General features: G+C 33.3%; 3 protein-coding genes across 3 annotated transcripts; 2 read left to right on the top strand and 1 right to left on the bottom strand.

Moving 5' to 3' along the window:
- Positions 1–1070: 1070 nt before the first annotated feature.
- Positions 1071–6864, top strand: LOC147071369 (uncharacterized). Its single transcript, XM_085948123.1, has 2 exons — positions 1071–1666; positions 5683–6864. Exon 2 carries the CDS (start codon positions 5707–5709, stop codon positions 6403–6405), a length of 699 nt encoding a protein of 232 aa, XP_085804249.1. The 5' UTR covers positions 1071–1666; positions 5683–5706; the 3' UTR covers positions 6406–6864.
- Positions 6865–12275: 5411 nt separating this feature from the next.
- On the bottom strand, positions 12276–15919 carry LOC147071370 (uncharacterized). The gene is made up of 2 exons (XM_085948119.1): positions 15859–15919; positions 12276–13231 (listed from the first exon to the last, which is right to left on the bottom strand). Exons 1-2 carry the CDS (start codon positions 15868–15870, stop codon positions 12422–12424), a joined length of 822 nt encoding a protein of 273 aa, XP_085804245.1. The 5' UTR covers positions 15871–15919; the 3' UTR covers positions 12276–12421.
- Positions 15920–19433: 3514 nt separating this feature from the next.
- Positions 19434–21702, top strand: LOC147071371 (uncharacterized). The gene is made up of 2 exons (XM_085948120.1): positions 19434–19477; positions 20679–21702. The coding sequence occupies exons 1-2, from the start codon at positions 19466–19468 to the stop codon at positions 21444–21446; spliced, it is 780 nt and encodes a 259-aa protein (XP_085804246.1). The 5' UTR covers positions 19434–19465; the 3' UTR covers positions 21447–21702.
- The last annotated feature ends 886 nt before the right edge of the window (positions 21703–22588 follow it).

A 22588-nucleotide genomic window follows, 5' to 3' on the forward strand; every position in this document is an offset into this window, starting at 1 on the left:
AAATTTAGTGAAAATATATTTTCATGAACAAAAATCATAAGTTTAGTATGGCACACGGATCTAAACCGCATTCGGTTTCAGTCCATGGATGGCCTCTTAGGCTAGGGAGCCCTTTATCCAGCAGTGGGTTGGTTCAGGTCGATGATGATAAAGACGATAGAAATAGGTATAATATCACAAATTCGTTAAACCGATAGTAGTAGAATAGAGGTTGCGGAACCCTTCATCCAGCAGTGGATTGATCCTGGTTGATGATGATGATGATGATGACGATATGAATATGTATATTGGTTCAAAAAAAATAGTATTTATAGCCATACTTAAAAAAAAAGAACACTATGTGTGTATACATTTTTATGATGACGTTACATTTATTTTGAGGTTATGGGTACCTATTTAATTTTTGAGACGATGTTATGAATTAATTCGCATTTAATATCTCTCGGGAACATGATTAAATCAAATAAAGTATGTGTATCAGTCGATCCGATGTTTGTCAAAAATGAATTTTAATTTTAAATTATATTTATATCCAGGCTTTAAATAATTTTCATTGGTTCAAAAAAATATTATTTATAGCCATACTCTAAAAAACAAAAAAAGAACACTATATTGTGTGTATACATTATGATGACGCTACATTTATTTTGAGGTTATGGGTACTTATTTAATTTTTGAGTCGATATTGTGAAATAATTCGCATTTAATATCTCTCGGAAATATGATTAAATTAAATAAAGTATGTGTATCACTCGACCGATTAGGAATTGTCTGTCAAAATGCATTTTAATATAAATATCGCACTCAAAAGTATATTAGTACTACATTGTTGCAAACCTGTAAACGTGACAACCGTAAAATATTATTTAAAAAGAATCAAATTTGGAACACCAGTGGCGGACGTGCCTGTTAGATTTTTATTTACGTAGTAAATTGTACCAAAATTATGGTTTTTTCACCGGAAAAAAGTGCGCCAATGCCTACATTACGATATTTGAATAAAAATAATCGAATCTGTTTGTCAAATAAAGGATTAGAAGGTCTTAAGCGACGTAGACGTCATTCTGCGAGGTGTAAACAGTAAATATGGCGATTGCATACGGTGTGTAAGAAAATATCGGATATAAACGTCACGTACATGTAAAATCATGGAAAATTTCTGAAATGTGTTCAATTCAATCGGTAGATGAATCTGTAGCGCACATTTCGAAGTGAAGATATAAAAATAACAATAAAATGTCGCTTAAATGAGCTGTTGGTGTATTTTCCAAAATCTCTTAGGATAATAATATATAGGAGACTAGCTGAGCCAGCTGGCTCTCGCCAGTTTGTCTCGCTAGGTCTTGCAGACAGCTTTTCATCATAGTGACTTGGTGTTGGATTTTAATATAATAATTGTAAAGTGTGTATAGACGGCGCCATAGTTTTCCCTTCGTGATGGATTTTCATTCACGTCAGACAATTGAAAATTTATCTGATTTGTCAGTTTTACGATATGCATGTCGTCACTGCAAACACAAATTTGGAGTCATGTGCGTAGTCTATTCTGGAGTCTGGCCTTCTCAATATCATCTGACACCATTTCAGGCTGCTAAGCCTAGCAAAACAGCTGGCAATCGCCGATTGCTACCACTGTCATTTTAATTTTAATACAATATATGTGTAGGTATGTGCATTTAAATATGATAAATAGTTATACATCTCAATCGTGATTATCATAAATAGCGATCCAATATAACGCGAATATTAATCTCTTTCGGGTCCCATTTACATAATAGAAAAAGGTTAGCAGCATAAAAAATAAATTTAAACATTATTTTGTTTCATTGTCTATAAAAAATAAATGCTTGGAGCCACAGAATAATATTTTAAAATCATATTTTGTTTTAAAAATTAATCTTAAACAATATAGTTTCCCGGTGCGGGACATTCATATCGAGACAAATGTTGATAAATAATGAAGTAATACATATTATATCTGATAAGAATAGGAATTTATAAGACCTAAAGATGTGGAATCAGCTTAAAGAGGCCTTCATCCAGCAGTGGATTGATACAGGTTGATGACGATAATGACGATATAAATGGGTAGGTAGGTAGGTCACAAATTTAAAAAAATATTGCAGTTTATATGACCAAGAAGAGTAGAATTAGGTTGGGATAACCTTCATCCAGCAGTGGATTAATCTTGGTTGATGATGATAATGACGATATTATGAATGGGAAAATATAATATCAGCAATTTCGATAAATATAGTAATTCATATGACCGACAGAAATTCAAACAACTTAGAGAGGCCTTCATCCACCGGTGGATTGATTCAGGTTCATAATGATAATGGAAATATAAATAGATATAATATATTATCACCGATTTTGATAAATACAGCAATTCAAATGACAGAAAGGAGTAGAATCAGGCATGGGAGGCCTTTATCCAGCAATAGATGGGTTCAGGTCAATGATGATAAAGACGATAGAAATAGGTATAATATAGTAGTAGAATCAGGTTGCGGAACTCTTCATCCAGCAGTGAATTGATCCTGGTTGATGATGATGACGATATGAATATGTAGATAAATGTAATATCACCGATTTTGATAAATACAGAAATTCATATGACAGAAAGGAGTAGAATCTGGCTAGGGAGGTCTTTATTAAGCAGTGGATTGGTTCAGGTCGATGATGATGATGATGATGACGATATGAATATGTAGATAAATATAATATCACCGATTTTGATAAATACAGAAATTCATATGACAGAAAGGAGGAGAATTAGGCTAAGGGGGTCTTTATTAAGCAGTGGATTGGTTCAGGTATATGATAATGATGATGATGACGATATGAATGTGTAGATACATATAATATCACAGATTTTGATAAATACATACATTCATATGACAAAAGGAGTAGAATCAGGCTAGGGAGGTCTTTATTAAGCAGTGGATGGATCCTGGTTGATGATGATGATGACGATATGAATATGTTTTTAAATATAATATCACCGATTTTGATAAATACAGCAATTCATATGACAGAAAGGAGTAGAACCGGGCTAGGGAGGCCATTATCCAGCAGTGGATTGGTTCAGGTCGATGATATAAGAATGATAGAAATAGGTATAATATCACAAATTCGTTAAACCGATAGTAGTAGAATCAGGTTGCGGAACCCTTCATGCAGTAGTGGATTGATCCTAGTTGATGATGATGATTATGATGACGATATGAATATGTAGATAAATAACATTAGAAATTCAATACTGTCAAGAATACAATCAACGTAGAGAGGCCTTCATCCAGCAGTGGATTTATTGAGGCTCGTGATAATAATGGCATTATATATAGATAGGTAGATAATAATATTATATCACTGATTTTGATAAATATAACAATTCATGTGTAAGTAAGGAGTAGAATAAGGCTGAGGAGGCCTTCATCCAGCAGTGTATAGGTCAAGATTGATGATGATAGGGACGAAAAGAATAGGTAGATATTATACAATATCACACATTTTGATAACTATAACAATTCGTATTAATTTCTTTCATTGTTTGCAATGGCAACTTTTTTAGTATGGAAATTAGTAGCCTAGGTAATTATTCAATAACAAAAATAGTGGGTGAACAGCCACAAAGAAGTATTTAAAAAAATCAAATTTGGAATATCACGTTATCTATGATATGACGGCCAGTGGCGGACACACCTGTCAGATTTTTATTTACGTACTGAATTGTAGCAAGATTATGGTTTTTTCACCAGTAAAAAGTGCGCCAATGCCTACATTACGATATTTGAATAAAAATAATCGAATTTGTTTGTCAAATAAAGGATTAGAAGGTCTTAAGCGACGAAGACGTCATTCTGCTGTATGTTAAAAGAAGTATGGCGAATTGTATACGCTGTATGAGAAAATATCAGTTATAAACGTCACGTACCTGTAAAATCATTGAAAATTTCTGAAATGTGGTCAATTCAAACGGTAGATGAATCGGTAGCGCACATTTTGAAGTGAAGATGTAAAAATAACAATAAAATGTCGCTTAAATGAGCTGTTAGTGAATTTTCCAAAATCTCTTAGGATAATAATATATAGGAGATTATATCTATGACATGTCAAAATGAAAATAATTCTGACAGCTAAGTAAAATAAAAGAACATCAAAACAAAAGAACATCAAAACGAAGAATCCAAAATATGCAAACTTTATCTTGATCGAAATGTAATTTAAACAAACATTGTATTTTTAATTATATTTATAGATAATGTAATATAGCCTAACATGATAGTAAAAGTATATAAAAGAATACATATAACATAAAAACATATAAAGAAGTTTGAAAATGAAAAACAAATAAAAAATTATAAACGGATAATATTTTTATATTAAAATAAATATAGCACTGATATTGAAATTAGTTCATATGAGTATAATTATAAATTTGTCAAGCAAATAAATATTTTTTCGAATATTAGTTCAGTTAGATTTTATTGTTTTTAATTCATCTCGGAAGTATATCGCCGATACATAAATTAATAATTGAACTTTGATGTGACGTCGGGTGAGAAGAAATAATTATTATTGATATGCTTGAATTTGGTAAAATACTACAGTCTACATCCAGCTCAAAGGAATATCGGTAATATAATAACTCTTTGCTTGTACTTCAAAAAATCATTGAATATTTATCCAAGCGCGAAATTAATGATAAAAAACTGCGCTAATTCTAGATTTATTACCACGAATATCATTAGGTATATATGAAATGGGCTAAATTTTGCCTAAATCATGAAAAATGCAAGCCCGTTGCCTTATTCATGAATTAGACAAAATATCTGGCGAATGGTCGATTGTATGTTTTTGATAGTTTGTTGACACTTGTTAGCTAACCTCAAAATGGACATTCAGTTGAATAATTCAGAATTACAAAACCTAACCTAACCTAATAATAATATTATTATATTATGTCCAATTATAACTAATAAAACCATCCGTATTAAATTTACTTTTTCAACTGTCATGTTGACAGTTTAAGAATTCCATAGCCTGGCGAATTCACGTACTCGGCAGAACATTTACCTAATTCATGAATAAGGCAACAGGCTTGACTATTACATGAATTAGCCAAAATTTAGCCCATTTCATGTAATAGTCAATTTCGCACATTCGGCGTAACATATACACCAAAGCACCGCCGCGGGTAACGAAACATTTCAGAGACTATTGGATTCATACGAATTACAGTTAAATTATAAACTGTCCTATTGACAATGTATAATATTTGAATTTTATAATCTATTTATTTACAGCTCATTTATAATAATTTTGATATATATTTTTATAAATTTTGTGTTTACTTAACGTTTTATATATTTTCGGGTGCTCACATGTTGAATAAGTGGAAAAACCTCGTTTCCAAAATATCGTTATTCGAATTCTGAATCTAGTTTACCTGTTTTTTCAAGGTGTGTTTGGATTGTGAGCATGGACCTAATTTGCTAAGAGTACGGCTAACAACCGTTTTTGGGGGAAAAGTGCATATAAATGCTTCTTTGGAAGGCGGCAAAGAGCCGTCCCAGATTGAAGAGCTAATGAAAACAAAATATAATATTATTTGTAATGCTATTTCTGATATAATATGACAAATCTTTTTTATAGCATGCAATATTTTATTTTCAGACTTTGCTACCACTCCTTGGATGCATGGCTGTAGCATGTGGTGCTCCTAATAAGAAACAAGAAAAACGTGGACTCCACGAGCTTGGTTATGGAGGTAGTAACCTTGATAGTGGAAGTCACGGATTTGGAAGCGACACTGTAAGCGGATTCGGAGATGATCTAGGAGTGGGTGGAGGTGTGGGAGGAGCTGGAGGTGCCGGTCAAGGACCCCAAGTCATCACCAACACAGTGCAAGTTCCTCAGCTATACCCAGTCCCCGTGGAAAGACAAGTCCCAGTACCCGTTCGCGTCCAAGTTGATCGACCAGTCGCCGTTCAAGTAAACAGACCATATGCGGTCACCGTGGATAGACCAGTACCTTACAACGTCGATAGACCAGTTCCATATGCAGTGAGGGTTCCATACCAGGTACCAGTTATTAGAAGAGTTGAAGTACGTGTGCCAAGGCCCTACCCAGTACCAGTTGATAGGCCATACCCAGTACAAGTTGCCCAGCCTTACATCGTAGAAAGAAGAGTTCCCGTTTACATCAACGCTGGTGGAAACGACCAGGGAGGATTTGGCGGAGGTGCTGCCGGTGGTGCTGGACAAGAATTTGGATCCTTTAGAGGCGCTGGTCAAGGATTTGGTGGATATAGTCATGGCGGTTCATCTGACTATTCTTCATCTTCGGGAGAATCTTACTCCAGTGGACTGTCAGGACATTATTCTTACCATCACTAGAAAGACATTATAACTATTAAACATTGTAATATATCATCGACCATATTGAATGTTTGCATATCAAAAACATTATTTTTCTTGATAATTTTTTCAGAAGTTGCAATACATAGATAGATGTATAACACGAATGACGACAAAATAATAAAACTGTAACACCATTACTAACAACAGATGTATTTATTTATACAAATATTTTACCCATGTCACATCAGTATGACCAAGATAATATACAGTTAAGTCAATGTACAAAGAGAAAAAGTCATAACAATAGTTTATTAAATTTAAATAAATAAAAATTTGAACAACTAAAATACACAGTAAAAAAATATCTACATCCTTTATATGAAGATCATTGATTAGTCTTGCAGTCTTCACTATTTGTTGTTTGATAAGCTTTTTTGCACAAAAGAAAATCGTGCATCCAGTTTTCCGAAGAACATTAAAAATTTTCCACTAGTCAAAAGCTTTCTTTCTTATCACATATATCTTTGCTTCCACAAATATTCTTATAACATTTAAATTTTGCTCTGATTTATTCAGATTGAATTTTTCGTATTGATCTTTTTTTTTAATTCTCGAGAATTTTGTTAACAGCTTCCCAAGAAAAGAGAATCTCGATATAAACAGTAAACAGTAACTATATAGTATGTCAAAAATTGTACGTTCGCTATAGTTGTGTGTGCATATTCTCTGAGGAGGTCGTCAAACAAAAGGAGAAACGCGGGTCGTAAAAACGTTATATATCGAAAAGTGCAAAACTGAAATGAATATTGTTTTTTTTTGCATAAACACTATCGACTGACGGTGCTTGATGGATTTTCAATATAAGTTGTGTACTATTCTTGCGACCCGAGTTTTGCGTTTCATCATCTTTAAGTTAAGCACTCACCGATGGTAAATGCATACTGATACACAATACAGTTAAATCTCGTTTATATGACAAATAAATACGATATGAACGTGACAACACAGGAAATTTGAAGTGTTTGAAAATAGTCAAAACGCTGAACATAAGGCACATATTTAAAAGTTTACATTGATCCAATTAGCAAAGAAAACACTCGTACTTATCGTTGTTTAGCACCCAGGTTAGCCTAGTCTAGTTCATAGACCGGCAATATTTGTATAAATACGAAGCCCAGAGTTCCATAATCTGAAAGAGTTTATAGCTGGAGTAATCAACTCTCAGGGTCACCATCATCTACCGCTAACCATTGTAAACTTATTGAATGGAGTAATAAATGCATCCATTCACATTCACGAGTAAATAAATTAAACTGCTGTGCGGCTGTGTGAATTGGCGGCCAGCGTTGCAGACGTCAGTGCTATAAGCCTACGAGCAAGACTGCATTACTGTTACTCCTCTAAAAGAGTTCCAGCCCGCGGCTAATAAAAAAATGCATTTCGTTTTTTCCAATCTGTATTTAATCGACGACGCAATGTTTTTATCGAATGGGTAACAGCTGTTTCTCGTTAAAAGTCTATTTATACAACTGACGGTCATGAACTTCCGAGGATCGAAGATTTTAAATACATCGTAATCTTAACGGCCCACATGCTCAGCGTACTTCAAAATGGAGATTTTATGCTATTTTCAAAGCATGCTCCTGAACATTCGCGCGTTAACATGATCTAGCTCCCTACTTCATTTATCGTTTGTCAATTTATGTGCTAATGCCGTATGTTGTAGCTTAACCACTGGGAAATGCCAATAGAAATGGCGTATTTCAAAAAAAAAATACTACCTTATTATTAGGTCAATAATTATCATAAAGCAAACATTATTCATAGAATGTTTATTACATTTGGATGGTCAAAACATAGCTTATAATCAGTATCTTTAGAATTATCTTAAAATGTGTAATGAATAATAAAATGCCTAATTCTTGTCAAATTTGGGATCACAGAGATTATCAATATAATTAAATGTAAATATTTCACTATAATAATGTCGACATAAATTTTACTAATGGTTTTATAAATGCTTTTAAAAATTAATAAATATAAAAAATCTTAACACTACTTGACATGGACGTACTATAAAACATTAGAGCGAGAGGTTTAAAAGAATACTATTTTATGTAATAAAAATACTTTATGCAGTCATCAAATGTTTAAAATAAATATAAAGGATAATAAGGCTTCAAAATTATGTAAATAGATTATCTATAACGTTTAAGGAATGTCCAGGATCATGCTTTGAAAATAGCATAAAACCTCCATATTGACCAACGCGGCGCACGTCCCCCCTTAAGAAATTTATTAGATGATTACGAAGTCATTCTGAAATGTCTACAGATTCTATGTGTAAAAATATCTCTTAAATTTCTAATTTTTCAGTTTCCATAATATTATAAAGCATATTGCTATAAACCAACTTGTTTCTGCTCATGTTAGTGAAAACTTATTACAGTCTATGATATTAAGTTAAATACAGGTAACCCTCATTCATTGCGACCCCGGGATTACGAATTTGTTATATCGCTATCGATTTTTAATATTTATATATATTGTATGTATTTGGACAATATGTTCGACGTGTCCGGAACACTTACCGTTTTTTTCCAGATGTATTCTGCAGGCACCAAACTAGAAGACTCCAACCTTCGCACTGGATTAGCCAGTTCGTCACCGGCCATGGCAACTTCGCCGCCAGACTCCACGAGTTTGGCTTGATAGTAGATGGGCTGGGTTGTACCTGCGGACATGACCACCAAGATGTTGAAAACATCCTCTGGGATTATGCTTATGCTTATGGAACTCGAATGGAGCTGTTTGCCAGGGTCCGTCCTCACACGGGCCCAATTGGTCATGGAGATCTGATAGCAACCGAGGCCAACTTTGCGGCATTCGAGAAATTTGCAGCGTCGTATTGGGAGCAGGATAGTACCGACTCTTCTGTAGACTCATCCATTTCAATTCGTGACACTCAGTATGCGGATACACAAAGCGCTTAACGTCAGCGGACAGAAGAGCCAGTCCAAAAAACAAAAAAAAATATTTTATAAATATACTTTCTTCTTTAAGCACTACGGTGCATGGTTGCAGCATCAGTCCCATGCGGCTCCGTCTCGGGACGGAATGAGCACTTAAAATAACTTCTTTCAGACACGTTTAAAGCGTCATGGAAAGCGGCCGTGCATATCCACGGCTGTGCATATATGACGGGTGGTGGTGGGAACTTTCACTGTCCGGAAACTTATGCTTGTACAGTTCGCCGTAAAATGTTGTATCGGAAATATATGGCCATATGTATATTAAAGACCGTCTATCCTCTTTTTATCGTATAGTACCTACTGACATAAAATAAATTTATGTCTAAATAAAACACGGTTCTTGTTGGTTTACACTTTACAGGAAGCCAGCAGCAGTCAAATTTTGAAAGTAGCCAATATACTGGATTATTTTTTAAGTTAGGTTTTCATTCTTGAATTCATGAGTTCATGAATTTTGCCAAAATTAGCTATGAAAATTGAATAAATACATATTGCATCTAATAAAGTTGGAGACCGTATAGTATACAGTCATTTCTTTCCGATAAGGAAGCTCACGGTGAACTGTGCCATGGTGAAAAGTTTTACGTACAATTTACATATAACCGTTGGAGCCACGTCTTATAGATCCTTTTTTGCAACGTGAAACAAAATCAATATTACTTATTCAGTTTATAGCTGTTATACTTGCTATTTTTAGATTTTATGTATGATATTTATTTTGTTAGATTAGGCTTAGGTTATTTTGTTTAGTTTATTAATTGAATGTTTTTATATCTTAAACTAGAAAATTTTACCAGATGGCAGTGCTACCTGTCAATATTCTTGTCGATGCACTCAACAACACTATTTAGCTAACAATAATTTAATTTTCCATTTCAAAATTAAATCAATAAAGAGATACAATATCCATAACTAAATAACGCATCAAATTCCAATAAAGATTGGTATGTATCGATTTTGATAAAGCCGGTGTATTTTACATGAGTTTCATTGGTATTATTTTAATGTAGTTTTTTTATATAATACAACATTATATGGAATGGGGTAAGAAGCGTATAATGAGAAGTATGCAGTGTAAGTGTTATAGTTATGCAACCGCGCAACAAAGCCGCAAACTATTTCCCAAGAGAGATAGCTTGTTCTTAGCTATGGATTTGTATATACCTTTGGCAGGCAGGGAATATGTGTGTGTGTGTGCTGTACTGCGCTGCGTGTGCTGCTTTAAAGACAGACAGATAAATCGAGATAATATTATTATTTTATTTTTTAAATCCACAGATAATCACAAAATTTTGCTTATTGCGACCGTGTCCAAAATCCCTAGTGGCCAACATTAGTATATAATATAATATATAGTTGGCAACAGTTCCACGAGATGTGATGCCATTGTTTTATTATAGATATTTTAACCTTATTGTCTTTATTGTTTGACATATCACACGAATTGAATTTGGAACGTCGCCCAATAAAAGCACATTATCAATTTATTATAAACATCGAAAGCTCATTTTACAACGTTTTTATTAGGTCATATTCTTATTTGTCCGGTGGTTTTTAAATTTTCTGTTGAATCATATAAACTTGACTTGACTAGCTTAAGCGATCAAAAAAATTTGTATTAGATAGAAATAATACTGAAATGTCATTTTAACACTCATATTGATGTCCATAGTAACGAACGTATATATTAATAATTTAGTTGCTAGAACCCCAGTCCCCTAGCAATCAATAATAGTGGATTGGATTACGGATTTCTTCAGAAATAATTTTTCATACAAAACAGAAATAACTGAAAATGAATTTAATTCTACTTAAAGATGGCTAAAAGTATTAAAAAAATGCACTGGCATCGTGTTCTGATATATTCTAAAAGTTTCAAATGTCTAGCTAGTCGGGAAGTTAGTTAAACGTCGATTTCAAGATTTGTACCGGACAAATAAGAATACGACCTAAGAAAAACGTTGTAAAAATGGCCCCCATTCTGCGTGAATAAGAAAATCATAATGGCAACTGAGCGATGTTTATATATTTTGTGGAGTTTACTAATTTAAATATACTTCAAGTGCTTGCAAAATAATTTTAATTGTCATAACAGAAATAACGTATAATACGGCTCCTTCTAGTTATAGTCCAAATTATTTGTACCATACAGTTGAACTATAATCTCTTCCTCTTCTTCTAATCTCCAAAATCATAGCATATCGTTGCCCCAAAAGCAAAAGGCCACTTATGCAAAAATAAGATTTTGAGAAAAACGCATTTAAATTACTTAGTGAAAAAAAAATCATGTGGAGGTTATTTCTTAATAATATTTTGAAATGAAATTCAGAGCACATGACGTGACTTCTTACTCAAAGATTGAAATGCAGTTTATATATATATATTTAATATCCTGTGAAGATTCTCGTCATAGGGGCTCTTTTTCTGTAACAAAATCTTTTTTTTTTACATAGGCCTTTACACATTTTAAAATAATTACACATTTTTTTATATTATTTTTGTAACCACTGCACATAGACTGGCAAAGTCGTGTACACGTTACGTTTTTGTTATACGTTAATTGAAGATTAGTTTACAAATTTAATACACAAGTGACCTTTATTTTCTTTCGTAAATTGTGATTTCATGAATTTAGTTCCACAAAATAAATGCCATTATAATGTAAAGAAAAAATACGAACAAAACTGCATTTATAACTGCAAAACCGTCAAAATGTCAAGAGTGCCCTTTTGCGTTTGGTTTGTCGATATTTCCTTACATCTTTGCTTAATCAAAAACAATGTGTACATGTTTATATGTCTAACCCGTCATCAATTCTCTGAAAAACAAATATACAGTGTAGTGAAAAAAATCAAAAAAATATTTTTTATGTTTGCAGTATATTTTTGCAGTAAGTCGTCACAGGTACACGATATTTGAACATATTGCAATAATAATAATTAGTGAGATCTCAACTTAATGCAACTCAAAAACATTATATTATTATTAAGTTCACAAATCAGGCAGCGGCCATTTTGTTCTTAGTGATGGTGAATTGTGATCTTCTGAGATGACACGGCACCACCGGAATGAGAATGTCCAGAATAACCGGATGATCCAAGAGATGAGAAACCGCCATGTGAAGAAAATCCACTTGAAATACCATGTCCAGAGAAACCACCTCCTTGTCCACCGAATCCGCCATCAAATCCACCACCGCCTCCTCCTAAAGCGTTTCCACCTCCTAGTCCATTACCTCCTCCGATTCCATTTCCTCCTTGATTGATGATAACTGGGACCTGTCTCTGAATGACAATTGGTTGAGGTACATTAACAGTGTAAGGCCTGTCAACTGGAACTGGGTATGGTCTTGGCACTGGTACTTCTACTCTCTGGACTACTTCGACTTGAACTGGAACTCTGACGGTGTAAGGTACTGGTCTGTTGACGTACACTGGCACTGGTCGTTCTCTGGTGATGGTGTAAGGCCTCGGTACTTCTACGGCGTATGGTCTGTTAACTGGAACTTGAACTGGAACGGGGACTGGTCGGTCAACTGTAACTGGGTAGGGCTGTGGTACTGGTACTTGGACGGTGTTAGTGATGACTCCACCACCGGCTCCTCCCCCGGCACCACCACCGAATCCAGCACCTCCATCACCACCAGTGCCTCCAAATCCACCTCCACTTGAGCCGAAACCTCCCCCTGACCCGAAACCTCCTCCATGTCCGGAGAAGTCATGTCCAGAGCTATGCCCGCCATATCCAAGGTCTTGAAGTCCTCGCTTCTCTTGGTGCTTCGTTTCAGTAGCGCCAACAAATGCAACAAAGGCCACGAAAGCCAGGTATGTCTGAAATTAAAATAATAAACTTTAATTATTGCGTAATCCAAGCCAGGTATAAATCGTGCACAAAGCCTTTATTTGGCAGTTAATCATATTTCATGTAACCTTAAAAGTTAACTGATATTTGGATGAATGTATAATATATACCTAAATGCGATAAGTGTGACCAACCATATTATGTCACTTTTAGAATATACGAGGGAACACCCTCGTATTAATATCATAGTTAAAGATTTAAAATGCAACTTAATCTCGATTTAAATTCTGATAATATCAATTCAACGAGCCATGATTTAGGATATATACTAATATTAGAAACATTTAACTAGTTATCTCATTTGCTTTATAATATGAAATTTTAAATATCTGATCTACTCACTCAATAATTCTTTACATCATAATATCACAATTCTTTTACAAATTATGATGAATTAATTACCACGAAATAAAAACTCAATATCGTGAAAAGATCTCATTTTTTTATATATATGATTATTTCTTTTTGGAAACATATTTTTTCTCATAAAATAATAGTAAATGAATAAACCGAAATGTGTTTATGATGCACGTATTCCAAATTAAAACATAAATAAGATAAAAAGAACTTTTTATATACAACATTTTTAAATTTTCTGTTGAATGATATAAACTTGACTCGCTAGCTTAAACGATCAAAAAAAATTGTACTTGATAGAAATAATACTGAAATGTCATTTTGACACTCATATTGATTTACATAGTAATGCATGTATATATTAATAATTTACTTGCTAGGACCCCAGCTAGCAATCAATATTAGTGGATTGGATTACGGATTTCTTCCGAAATAACTTTTCATACAAAACAGAATTAACTGAAAACGAATTAAATTCTACTTAAAGATGGCTAAAAGTATTAAAAAATACATTAGCATCGTGTTCTGATATATTCTAAAAGTTTCAATTGTCTGCTAGTCGGGAAGTTAGTTAAAAATCGATTGCAAGATTTGTACCGGACAAACAACCACTGGACAAATAAGAATACGAGCTAATAAAAACGTTGTAAAAAAATAACAGCCATAATCCTAGAGCCTTGTGATCATAGGTACCACCTTCCCAATCGGTGTCTTTTGACTCGGCACGGGCCTAGGACGATTCGGCGCCCGGACAACTGGGCGTCACGCAGTGGAATTAAATTTGAAAATAAATAGACGTTCGTAAATTATAGGTAGGTAGGTACTTTAAAAATATATATTTAATATTATTATTTATATTTACATTATTTTATTATTATTTAATAATTGGTGAGAATTTAAATATGTACACGTAAATATTGATTTAATTGTGCATATTTTTGTTTAAGTTCTAACGGGAAGAGAGTTCTTTTATTTTTTCTCAATAAAAAATATTAAGTATGTTAAGAGCAAAATAAATAAGTAGTAGATAGAAACTGATTAAAATTCCTCGTCTACTTTCTGTATAGCATCGTAACGAATGTCTATTTATTTCATTCGACAGTGCGGCGCCCAATTTTCCTTGCGCCCAGTTATCCCATTTCCACTCGGCACTATGCCGTGATTATGGATTCCAATCCCGAGATCTCGAGCTATTTTCGATACCAATGAATCCCGGGATTGGTAAAAATAATCCCGAAACTTTCAGGATTGATTGTTTTTATTAATTTTTATGGAAAATAAAATAAAAACGAAAATATGACAGAAATAATACTTTTAATAACAAATAACTACATTAGAAATAAACTGAGTTAGAATGAAGTTTGATTTATTACCCACAAGTAAGTTGCCGATTCATTTTATTTTTGCATATAAATTAATATTATTGGAATAATATTGGAAAAAAACAATGCTTCGCACATTTAACAAAGTAATTCCACCATGCTCTCATACGTTTTACGGCAGTTTCATATTTGGCTGACTAATTAGATTAATGAAGCGGAAAAGCCATACACCATGATTTGCTTTACTATTTTTAATCTCGCTAACCCATCCATTAAGTCTTCACTATCGGAAATAGCAATCTCATATTAAATTCACATTATTATTAAATTTATATTACAATATTATTTACTCCATTAAACTTATGTATTTCTAAGATTGAACGTACACAATATTAACAATAAATGTCTTAATACTTTGGACGCGGAAGACGCACACGGTGCGTAATGACCAGGCGGCCGATCGATGTAATTAACGTGCATTTTAAATGGTGCAATTAAAATCTCATTATCTCTTCAGCAGCGAAAGCGTTAAATAGTATAAATTATAGTAGATTTATTTTTGACCGATTTTATCAATGTTAATTGTATATATAAAAAAATTATATTAACTATCGAAAAAAATGCCAATCCCTGGATTGTCAAATTGTAATCCTGAAATCCCGGGATCAAAATTTTGGCTCGGGATTGCATTTCCTAGCCGTGATATTGCATAATATAATAATTATCGGTTAATAGTTACTATCAAGCTTTCAAATATGTCATTTTTATTATTTACACTGTAGGAATTTATAGTGGCGCTTTCAAGCATCGATTCAGATCTAAATCAGTTATGGTATTCTTAACAAATGAAAACATCAAATTGAAAGAATTGATTACTAGTTGTTGAATTTAGTATTAATATAAATATGACTTCATACCAGTGGTGCCATGTTCTCTGGTGAATAATGGGATGTGCAGTCAGAACCGCTGCCTTGGACGACTGATGCTCGATGGATAATTTGTTTCCTTTTTATGCATCCACTTCAAATATATTTGAAAATTAATTAAAATACTTTCTACATAACATCTGGACACGCTTCAAGCAGCCGAGATGTGAGATAATATCATTATTTTATTTAATTTAGACTAGTTTTGATAAATTATAAAATCCGGTCGTATTATCGAAATGTTGGAAAATAATACGCAAAGAATTATTGTGAGATATTCAAACATACATAGACCATGTTAATAATAAACCAGCGATGAACAAATGTTATTTTACACCAGCACCAATATTGAAATAGATAATAAATTTATTTTGGTAAGCAATAAATTATTAAAATTACGAAAGTAAATAAATTAATTTAGCAATATACTCATATAATTATGTGAAAGATAAGCCCTCGTGTGGACTAATTTTCTTCGATTACATACAATTCGTGCACTGATACTTGAGGGATATCAAGTAGCGTAAATAATAAAACATACAGTTTATTAATTATTTACATTATTAAACTAATTATTTGCAACATAATTTATACATTGCTCGTCGATGTGCTATGAGTCAGAGTATGGACCTAATAGGTTAATCAAGTGGCTGACATCAATTTCTCTTAAAAACAATAATCTGATAATTCTACTCTATGGAGGCCAATGACGTTATTAGGGTCGGACATGGTCGGAAAAAAAATAAAACACATTTTTGTTTTGAAGGAATTTTGACGTATTTTAAATTAAATAGTCAAAAACACGTATATTACTATGCTATGACTATACTATGACTATTTGATATTTTACCTTCAAGATAACTGATCAAACAACAATACAATATTAAAAATAGTTATTAAAATTGTAATAATAAACTAAGCCTTAACTAATCTTTAGATTAATAAAGTCTGAGCATATCTTTTTGCACAAGCAACGAGTGGTCCACTGTTCAGCTGTCAAAATCAGATCGCAGATTGCTTGACATATTGATTCGCCTTTTCTCGTTTCAAATTGAATTATAAAAAATTCTCAAATCAAATATATTTACTATCAGTGCTATTTATAAATAATATACATTCCTGTTATTCATCAGCTGTCAAAGTCAGACTAGTCCTTCACACAAAAACCGGTGGTAATATCGATTTCCAAAAAATATGTAGCATTGATCTATGCATTACATTTGCAGAAGGTGTGTTAATGCTAGTGTATTATTTATCATGTAACTCATCTATTCAAATCAAACTATTCCCTGTGTCAAGACAGCTGGAAATATCGATTTGTAATAGCATTTTAAAAGTCGTATTTTTATTAGCAGTGAAACCGACAGACACGTCAGTATGAGGACTCTCTATAGAGACTGTTCTATAACAATGACAGGTCACCCATAGACAACAACGGGAGAGGTGGAAAAGGTAAGACCAGTCGTTGGGAATGTATCGGCTTTCTACTTGAGTCGGCAATGACTAAGCCCATTCAACAAACTATTTAAGCTTTTTTTTTAAACTAAAAATTAATTGGTATATTATCGTTAATTAATTATAATGTTTTAGATACATACATTTATGTACTCGTAGTGATTGATTAAATTACCTTAAATAATGGTAAATATCAGTCAATTGCAAAGAGATTGAAAGACTGAATTGTATATTTTTCGTATATATTTCGTATTTTTTAAAAATCATAAAAAATCTTATAACAAAATTTAAAAAAAATAACAACTGAGCTGAGATAACACAATTATGATATCAGCTTAAATAATTTAAAGATGTTAAATATTATTAAGGTAAATTGTACATTTTATGGGGGCAGAAAACAGTGGAAGTAACTTATGGAGGCCTTCATCCAGCAGTAAATCGACCCCGGCTGATTATCATGATACTTTTTTTATAGAAACCAATAATCATACATGCATACATAATATCTTCATTTAATAAACTTTTTTATTATTCAATGCATAAGACACGATATTCTATATATTATTGAACATACATAATTTGAAAAATCTCATGCATATATTATATACCAACTAGAAAAAATCTGATGGGGGTTGTAAGACAAACCGATAAAACTTCTCGAAAATAGTGCACTTGTACGAGGAGGTAAAGTGGTCAGATTGAAGCGATTAAGTGATGAGGTAATGTACGGGTAGAAAGGCACCCGCACCTACATCCAACCGTTGTTGATCGTCCGAGGTCACTCGGCATTGGCTGGATATTCATCGAAATGCTACGGCTGTGTTGAAAGGCACACACGTGTATTTCCAACTGTTGTATTCCTCATTGGTTTGAAATCAATGCGTACTTACATGTCTTTAGTTTTATCGTTGTATTATACTCGGACCAATGACATATTAAATGGACATCTCACTTCATATCGGCGCGCATGAGAAATTGTGCATGAGAGTCATTCACAGATGCATAGGTAGACGTCACGTGACCATATGACGTATCCATTTCCATTATGCGATACAAGCTTCGAGAATTTATAGTAATATAACCTTTATTGTAATGGCGTATTAGTGTCATTACTCATTACGTTAGAAACAGATTCTAGGTTACTTACGACTTCTCGGAGATTAGACGCAAGTGACCCCAGCGCATCACAGGCGTCTGTCCAATGGTTTCTGTCATTCAATTGCATTGAATAAACATTCATCAATATGTATCTTAAAATGGTATTTTATCAATAATAAATAATACTAACACATGAAAAGTGATATCCCATCTTTCTTGGAGTGTTTAGTAGATTTTTTTACAATTTTTAACTATGCACATTGGCATTTTGTAACACAATAATAACGGCGGAGTCGAAACCTGACAGTCAGAAATTTTGTATGGGCAGACCCAGCGGTGTCGCCGGACCGCTTGCTAGCAGAATGTTCATTTGAGCGTAGGATACCGATATTAAAATATGAATTTCGCCATCCGGCAGACCCGACACAGAGTGAGTGTCATTTTATTTTCCAGATGCTTCGTCCATATTAATGTCATTGACTCGGACGAAGTCACTGGTGGTTTCTAGTGATGAATATGTATGTATGTTCTGAGATCGTTGTCGTCAGAATAGTAACACACGTTTTCTGTTTTTTATTTCCTTCGTGTTTTTGAGAAGTTTTTTTAATGTTAAAATATTATAATTTTTAAAATCTTTGAGAAACATAAAACTATTTCCTGTTTATCTAGATAAAAAAAACTTCATACATATCTGACGCAAATTGGGATTTCAATTATTTTATTGAAATTGTCGAATGTTTGTTTATGCCTATGACTGAGCAATGAATGCATGATGTAAATTTAACCATATTTTAATCTTAAGATTGGCATTTTTAATTTTTAGATTAAATAAAAATAATGCAATGTTTATACGATGCGAGAGATAAGTAATTCATACCATCTACATAACAAGGTATTTGCAGATTCGCAAAATTATTGGAGTGAACTCTAATTAATTCTGAATGCAATTCGACGAAGCTTTTAGGAGGGGGCTGAGATATAAATAGATTGGGTGATTAGTGAAAATTATCAGTTGCATTTGACAGCGATCCATACACGATCAAATATGAAGTTTATGGTAAATAAAAAAAAACTTTTTATCGTATTTATTGTAAACATGTTATAAATTTTTTATTTAATTTTTACCGTCATTATTAATAACAAGCTTACGAGTAACATTAAGATGAAGTACAGTGTTATTGTAGTTTTACCATGTGCATCTAGCAAGAGAATACGAAAGATACAGTTTAATATTACGCATTGATAATCTACATTTAAAAGTACTTTTATAAGTATTCTTTTTAAATTTCTAGATAAATTTAACATAATAATAAATATCTTAAAAACCTCTTTAACACGTTCGAGAAAACTACATTTAAATGATAAAAAATACTCATGAAAATAATAGAATTAACGACTTCAACGGTATAGTTTGTAAGTGTATCGTTGAATTTTAAAAAAATGTGTTGAACAATTTAATCTATACTTAGCTAAAAATGTCAATCGTATTAAATTGCATATTTCGTATTTTGTTTCTAGATACGTCAGTAGCGCTGCTCTCCCCATTAAGGGCTAAACATTATTAAAATGGTTTTTTTTAATTACTATTGTATATTTAGTATACGTTGTATGAACGTACCATTTCAAATTATAGTAAATAATGTGTTTTTTTAATTATCTATGTACGTAGAGTATACGTTTTATAACTTTTTTGCACTTTTTACTACTCTGATACGCCTCTTTGCCTGATGACCTATCATAAAATTAGATCAAATAATATTCATTGTTGTTTTAATTTAATAAAACGCATTTTTTGTAGTACTTATTCCACTTTTAATTAATAAATTAGGACCGGTTTCGTCCGCCTCAGAGAGACATTTTCAACCCTCTGAGGCGGACGAAACTGGTCCTAATTTATTGATTGAAAGTGGAATAAGTACTGCAAAAAAATGCGTTTTATTAAATTAAAACAACAATACTACGCAGTTCCACCATGAATTGACAGTTAACAAAATAAAAGAAATCAAATATTATTCATTTGTATAAATATTATATCTAGTAATAAATAATTAAATATATAATATATTATGTAAAATATATATGTTTAGAATATATTGCATCATTTTCATTCTATTGCCGAAGTGCAAAGTTATGAAGCATACTTTCTAAACGTGTGACTTTTTTACTTTAATGTTGCCCTGTTAGCTATGGAAAATTATGTTTTAACATTTTGTTCCTAATATTTCAGTCAATAATGAGTATTTATTTTACCTTTTCAGACCGCTATTACCCTTATCGGGTGCATGGGCTTGGCCTGTGCTACCGCAAACAAGAAGCAAGAGAAACGTGGACTCCACGATCTTGGATATGGTGGAGGTGGCAGCTTTGACAGCGGGAGTCACGGTTTTGGAGGCGGTGCGGGAGGTGGATTCGGAGGCGGAGCTGGCGGCGGTGGATTCGGAGGCGGTCTAGGAGCGGGTGGTGGTCTGGGAGGCGGCGGTGAAGGTGGAGGTGTCCAAGCACCCCAAGTCATCACGAATACAGTCCAAGTTCCCCAGCCTTACCCAGTTCCAGTAGAAAGACAGGTTCCAGTACCCGTCCGCGTTCCCGTTGATCGACCAGTCGCCGTTCAAGTAAACAGACCATATGCGGTTACCGTTGATAGACCAGTACCTTACAACGTCGATAGACCAGTCCCTTATGCAGTGAGGGTACCATACCAAGTACCAGTCATTAGAAGGGTGGAAGTACGTGTACCAAGGCCCTACCCAGTACCAGTTGACAGGCCATACCCAGTGCAAGTTGCCCAGCCTTACATCGTAGAAAGGAGAGTTCCTGTTTATATCAACGCCGGTGGAAACGCTGGTGGAGGATTCGGAGGAGGAGCTGGCGGTGGTGCCGGCGGTGGTGCAGGAGGATTTGGATCATTCGGAGGAGCTGGCCAAGGTTTCGGAGGATACGGTCATGGAGGATCATCTGATTATTCTTCGTCTTCTGGATCATCGTATTCCGGTGGATACTCAGGACACTCTTCTTATCACCACTGAATATGTAGACATGTTTAAAACCATTTCTATTGAATGACCCATCGCAAAATCGTGATATTTTTGATCGTAGTATACTTTTAATATTATATCACGACATCCTAATCAATAATTAGATTAATTATTATCATTTTCTTCTTACCTGAAATTACAGTACCTAATAGTATTTCTGAATTGTAGTTATGTTTGACGTAATGAATTCTATAACTTGTTAATGTACCTGAATAAGAAGACAATAAAGTTAGTAAACTTCAAATATTACTATTGATTATTATGTACCTATATCCTTTTATCATAAGATTCCCCCACGATGGTTGATTGCTAATAAAGTTTAGGTCTATAATGTCGTGGGTCTCGGTTACCCGGAATCCCGGATCGGTTATGTTATTACAACGTTTTTCTTAGCTAGTATTCTTATTTGTCCGGTGGTTCTTTGTCCGGTACAAATCTTGCAGTTTAAATAACTAACTAACTAACTTCCCGACTAGCTAGACATTTGAAACTTTAATAATATATCAGAACACGATGCCAATGCATTTTTTAATACTTTTAACCATCTTTAAGTAGAATTGAATTCATTTTCAGTTAATTCTGTTTTGTGTGAAAAGTTTTTTCGACACCATTATTGGTTGCTAGGGCTCTGGGGTCCTAGCAACTAAATTATTAATATATACGTGCGTTACTATGGAAATCAATATGACATGTCAAGTACATTTTTTTTTGATCGTTTAAGCTAGTCAAGTCAAGTTTATATGGTTCAACAGAAAATTTAAAAACGTTGTATATAAAAAGTTCTTTTTATCTTGTAATTATTATTTCAATGTGTATTTGGTCCCATAGTATCAGTATAATAGGTGCCAAGTGGCTAGCATCGATTTCTAATAAAACCTAATGTTAATACAACCTCCAGTCTGTGGAGTCCCATATTATGATCGTCTTAGGATCGAACATGGTGATGTAATGTGTAATGTATTTATCATACATATTCATAATTAAAAAATCTGATATTTCATATATTGTCGGAAATTAACGCTTATTAATAGCATTAGTTTAACATTATACTTTTTATTCAATTCGATGATCACCATAAAATCATCAACATTAAGTTCGACGCGGACGACACGGCTTCCGTGTCCCCGTTAAAC

The sequence above is a fragment of the Rhyacophila brunnea genome, unplaced genomic scaffold (assembly GCF_057557595.1).
Source record: "Rhyacophila brunnea isolate RB1 unplaced genomic scaffold, BYU_Rbru_1.0 scaffold_20, whole genome shotgun sequence".
NCBI lineage: Eukaryota > Metazoa > Arthropoda > Insecta > Trichoptera > Rhyacophilidae > Rhyacophila > Rhyacophila brunnea.

Coding starts and splice junctions, on each gene's coding strand:
- LOC147071369 (XM_085948123.1), top strand. CDS start 5,707: ATGGCTGTAGCATGTGGTGCTCCTAATAAGAAACAAGAAAAACGTGGA.